At 35.1% G+C, this 5979-nt stretch overlaps 1 protein-coding gene across 1 annotated transcript; it reads left to right on the top strand.

Annotated features, from left to right (window-relative positions):
• Positions 1-1162: 1162 nt before the first annotated feature.
• LOC136677552 (uncharacterized) lies at positions 1163-5979 on the top strand. The gene is made up of 5 exons (XM_066655133.1): positions 1163-1322; positions 1623-1991; positions 3986-4375; positions 4705-4759; positions 4862-5979. The coding sequence occupies exons 1-5, from the start codon at positions 1247-1249 to the stop codon at positions 4902-4904; spliced, it is 933 nt and encodes a 310-aa protein (XP_066511230.1). The 5' UTR covers positions 1163-1246; the 3' UTR covers positions 4905-5979.

The following is a 5979-nucleotide window of genomic DNA, read 5'->3' as shown; positions in this document are numbered from 1 at the left end:
TGTAGATATGAACTAAGTTGTTGGGCCACAGCTCTTTCTAAGATCTTGGACAGAAATGGCAAATTAGAAATAGGCCTGTAATTAAACAGTGTACTAGCATCAAGATTTGGTTTCTTGATCATAGGTTTAATAACTGCTAGTTTAAAAGCTTTGGGTACATGGCCCAGACTAAGGGATGAGTTTACTCAACAAAAATGAACAAAAATTCATAACTCAAAAACAGTGTTCTGATGAGTTAAAAACAGGAGAAAATTTTTGAAATCCTCCTTAATGCAGAACAAAAAATGTTCAAATTTATAGGTGCTAGAAAGGACAAGTTTCTCTACCATTTAAATTTTTAATGAAGTTTCTAGGTGAAACTATAAGTAAGTTATGGCGAATTGTTCGGCTAAAAAGTAAAATACGGTTTTCGTGCAGAGAATCTAGAGTGCGGTGACATCACGCACTCTAGCTGTCACCCATTCAAATGAATGGAGGGATTTTGAAGGAGGGATTGAAAGGGAAGGTTGAGTGCAAGAGGTCCGAAAATGGATGTGACGGGTCCCGGTGCGTCCGGGTCCGACCGTCTGAAATCTCATGTCCGTAGCTTGAAAATTGACCGAGTTAGAGCACTTTGAAAATGATTCCATAGAAATGACTGGGGAAAAACGGAGCGGAAAACGAGTGTAGCGGGCGAATGAGTGCGGGTATCGGAAAGCTGTATACAAGCCCACATCATCGCTATAAGACACACGATTTCCAGATGGAACGGAGTCGATAGCTTGAAAACTGCGGGGCGAGATGAACGGAAAAGGGAACGCGGAATGATAAAAATGTATTCCTGATCTTTTAAAACAGTTACAGCATTTCAATAGAGCGTACACTCAAGGAAGATGTACTGTACCTCTAATCACTTATATATCTAAAAGTTTGTACGATAAAGTAGGATGAGCTATTTGAGAAATGTATATTTATATTGATATTAATATATTGAATAAATTTATCAGCTGAGAACCACTCTACCATATTCAGGTCATTAAAACACACACACACTTTTGTGGCAAAGGAGGGCAAAAAAAGTTTTATGAGGTTGTTTATGTGTAACATCCAGTTAGACGTAAGCAGGCCTTTTATTTTCTGAAGAGTGTAATCTGTGGTCTTTCTATAAAAGGGCCATATTCTTGCTTCGTGGTTAAGGAAGGAAACACTGGGTGGGCTTTAATATCACTGGTCTGGTGTGAGCCATTTATAAGCCATAGACAAGTCCATGACCAAGAGGACGTATCTTTTCATCGATATGAAGTTCATTGGTGTTCTATTTATCAACATTTACAGTTTTGTAGGTAAGATTCAATTGTACATATGTTTAGTTATTGTAACATATATATAAAAGTATAAGTATAAGTAACTATAAGTAATATAACTAATCATTATAAGGTTTGTAGTGCTTTATTATATTTTGGATGATAGTTTGCAGTGTGTGCCGAATCAACAAGCTTTAAGCTTTAAGGCTTGTTCTTTGGAGTGGATTTATGTGAGTCCTTTTCTCCAGCATCAGTGGAAGGTTCAGTGTAAACCAATGTAACAGAAATCTGCCATGATTTTCTTCTTCCATTCATGTACATCCTACCAATTTATTTTAGGTGTTGATGGTGCTATAGAAATGGATGATCCAAAACCTTTAACTGGCTATATCCAGAAAAGTCTCACAGTCCCCTGCACATTTAGAGTTATACCAGATCAACCAATTAAAAGTGCGACTGTCATTTGGAGAAAGGATAAAAGTTATGAAGGTGTTCTCCTTTACCAGTGTATAAGGAACAGTGACTTATCTGGGAACTGCAGCAGCACGGTGGAGCACTATTCTTTTGGAGGAAACCTCGATGAGAAGAACATATCCCTGAAGATAAATAATGTCACACTGAATGACGCTGGATTATATTTCTGTCGCATCGAACTGGAAGAGAAGGTGAACTGGTATTCATCAAAGAACATTACCCTAACAGTAAAAGGTGAGGTGAATATTTTGCTTTAAAATGTTGCCACACGTCCTGTTCACCACAACGATTCAATGTTCAGTTTAATGTATACAAACACTTTAAAATGATCACAGTCTATTGTCTGTTACTTCACATTTAAATGACCTTCACTGAATCAGGTAAAAGATTTATATATTATCTTCACTTTAAAACAAATATTTTTAAAGATAAAAACACCACTTTAAATATATTACACCATTGCTAAGTAATACACTACTGTTCACCAGGAATTCAGTCATTATCAGTTTATAAACATCTGCAGTTGTTAGGACAAATTTCCAGTGTCTGAATAAAATTAGGAGAGTTTTATAAAAGAGTTTTGTCGCACTCTTATCTTCTCAATTGTTTGGACAATGTTGGTCAGGACAACTTTCAGAGGTCAGTCTGTTTCTTGACTTGACATTCCACAAATATTTAATAATAGCATACATTTTAATCAGATTACAGATCAAAACCCATGTTTAAATGCAAGAGTTTGGGCCTTAACAAGAGTTATTTATTTTCATCACAAACGTTACCGGGTATGGCTTGGGTTCACGGATGATGTTAGTTATGATTCTTATGTTTAGTAGCTGTCCTCGTTTGTATCCAACATTATTTACAGTTTGTTGTTTTAAACTTCGGTTTCTTTTCCTAGTAACAGCTGTTAGGTTTCTGTTTTATTTTATGGACTTAATAATACCTATCTAATAATAGCTATTTTTCAGAATTTCCGTCTGAATTTACATGGCCAAATTTGAATGATTATAACTTTCTAAATATTTGGAATAAATGAATATAGTTGGGTTTTCTTGTAAAAGAACACTTTAAAGTGGAAAAATATGTCGTCTTTTGAATCTAAGAATGTTTACATATGCTTCCTATTGACTCCTAAATGCTATAGAATTTATTCACTCACAGTTTTTGGGGTTTTTTTTACACTAGAAATGACTTTTGAGAAATCAGCTGGGATCCACAGATGTGGATTCATATGTAGAACTTTACCAGAATAGGTTCTGAGTGTTCCAAATGTGTTTATTTTGATTTTTATTCAAGTCTAAATAGAGGATCACATGTGGTCTCTCATAGTGATTTTTTGGGCACCAAATGTTTTTTTGGGGGTAAAAAAAGAATAATGTTTGTTATATAAATTACTACAAATATACATTGCATAGTTTATGTTTGGGTTATGAAAACCCATTCTGGGCAATATTAGGTTCTAACAATCAATAATAAACTTACTAGGAGTGTAACTATTAGTCCTTTTTGAATAATTGGAGTAATAAATCTCCAAAGTGTCAAAAATTGGGCCAAGCGCTGCTCCATTAATTGAATAAGGCGTTAAATGAATGGTTAAATTGTATTGCATGATAATGTTCAGTTCCCCTTACAATACAGAAGATGAAAAATGTGGATAATTATTATTTTTTTAAATAAGGATTGCACATGGTTTGCTTGAGGCAGATTCCTCATTATTTGTCTTTCTAATATATAAATTACACAACTCCAATGGAACAAACACAGTTCCAGCTTTCAAATGACACCTTCATCATGCCTATATCTTATAAAATATGAAGGTTATGAAGCAGAGAATGTGAAAATTACAAGTCTGTAAACACTGGTGTTTCAACAGAGCCACTTCTCATTATCAGTATTATTCTTGCCTTTGGTTCCTGCTGATCTCTGTGTTCTGTTCTTGTTTCCATTTAGCTTTAGCTCCAGTTTTGTCCTGATCTTATTTTTAGTGTTTTCTTAGACTTTAGTTCCCTCTGAAGTTTTAAAAACAGGTTTATCTAAAAATAAATGATATAGTTCTTTATAGACCCTTCTAGATCAAATGATACATGTAAAAATTAATATGACAGTGATTATAATTTACGTTCTATTGAAGTTAAATTCAGAGCTATGATATTTCTGATATCTATCTCTACAATATAGATATCTATCTCTCTGTCTAACCTTGTGCCTTGTGTTCTGTCTGTTTCCAGTGGCCAGTGAACTGAAGCGTATTTATTTCCAGAGTAATGGGTCTGGGAAGCACTGGGTGACATGTGAGGTTTTTGGTGATCCTCCACCAAAAGTGAGCTTTACCCAGCCCAAAAACATGGCTTCCCAGATAATCGTAGAGTCTGGCATGTTTACAGCTTCCTACTCTCTCATTGCCTCCAGCAACACAAGCTACACATGTCAGATAGACGGAGAGAACAATCCAAGCACACTATCAATAGACAACCTGGAATCTTCACCATGTATGACATCAGCTCCATCTTCAAAATCTGATTGTTTAATATTTTCTTCTGTGCTTGGAGTACTGATGGCCTTATTAGCGTTGAGTATCATTGTCATTGTCCGTTTGCTGGTAATCTGGAAGAGAATGGGTAAGAAGCTACAAGAACCTTTCACAATGCATGAAGTAAGAAAAATAATGAATGTGTTATAGTTACCACCCAAAAGTAGCCAACAATGTTTAAATTTATAATCTATATTTTTATGAATTTATATAAAGTGCAACTCACATGAGTTCATCTCTATATGTTGTGCTTTAATGAACATGTGTGTACCTTACATAGTACCTTCATCTGTTTCATCCACAAATCTCTCACACCCACTGTTTGAGCTCAGGAATATTTTCATTATAAGACACTTTTAAATGTTTAATAAAAGAAATAAATGTAACTTTCTTGTCTCTTTTTCTTTTTTTTTTCAGCTGCTGCTCCCAGTGCAGAGAATGTCTATTACAATTATCCTGCCAAGCCTGACATGTATGTTTTATCTCTTCCATTTGATACAACATATTTGCTAAAGATGACACACAGAAATACAACTTACATCTACTTTTCTGTCGTTTTTTCTCTTCCTCTCAGAGATGGAGTCTATATGAACGCCCGGAAAACTCCAAAAAAATGATTTTAAATGTACTTACACAGATTTGTTTGTTTATATTTCTGTGCATATTCTAATGTAAATTGTCACTGCAAATGTCAGTATTCATATGATATTATTATGGAATGAGAAAGTCATTGTTATCAGAAGAAGGTGATTACTATCACAGTGGAGTGAAAACTTTCTCACATAATGGATGAGTTTAATGAGCACAAAACATTTACCCTTCTAGACAATTCTTTCCAGTATATTCCCAGTATTTTTATGGAGCTCAGCTGCCTTGTTAGTTTTGATTCAAGTTACTGAGTAAAGGACTGTTTTATTCTTAAATGGAGGAGTATCATCTGAAGATGGACTTTTTTCCGATGCTTAGTTGCACTGCTTGCTTGTCCAGTCACAGCTGTGGACGTCATCAGGTTTTTAGAATGAGCAAGTGTTTACATTGAAAAATGTTGCCCAATGAACAGATTCATTCATTCATTCATTCATTATCTGTAACCGCTTATCCAGTTCAGGGTCGCGACCAATGAACAGATGATATGCTTTAATATGGTTTAATAACAGCCATCAAACAATGTCTCTCAGACTCAAGTGGGTCAACAAGTGTCATTTATAAAAGCTGTAAGTCAGAAAGTACGCTTCATCTCTGGAAATATATAGAGCGGCTGGCCCAGCGTTAATGGGCTGTTGGACATTACCGGACATTAACCGTCACCCTTAATATGCCATTGGCCACAAACTTGGTGGCCTAACCAGGCTTAAAAATTATTTTTTTTATTAGCTTGAGAGTCTGAAGTGGTTTAGAGTGTAGTGTTGTGTAGAACTTTATAAATAAAACCTATAAAACACACACAGCTAAGTGAAGACCCACAGTACATGGTGATTTCATTATTAACTGTTGACTTAGTTGATAAAATGAAAGGCAGCCATCGCTAAGAAATGCCTCCCCTCACTGCCCCCTGCTGGTCATCCCAGCGCATTTTCTCCCAAAATCTGCTTATAATTATATTATTGAATAATTATTACAATAAGCATCATCATTTGAGCACTGCTGATCATTTGAAAATAAAATTTTAATGAACAACTGCTTTTTGTTTTC

Source organism: Hoplias malabaricus, chromosome X2 (assembly GCF_029633855.1).
Source record: "Hoplias malabaricus isolate fHopMal1 chromosome X2, fHopMal1.hap1, whole genome shotgun sequence".
In the NCBI taxonomy this organism is placed as follows: Eukaryota; Metazoa; Chordata; class Actinopteri; order Characiformes; family Erythrinidae; genus Hoplias; species Hoplias malabaricus.
This window is presented reverse-complemented; position numbering and strand designations above follow the sequence as displayed.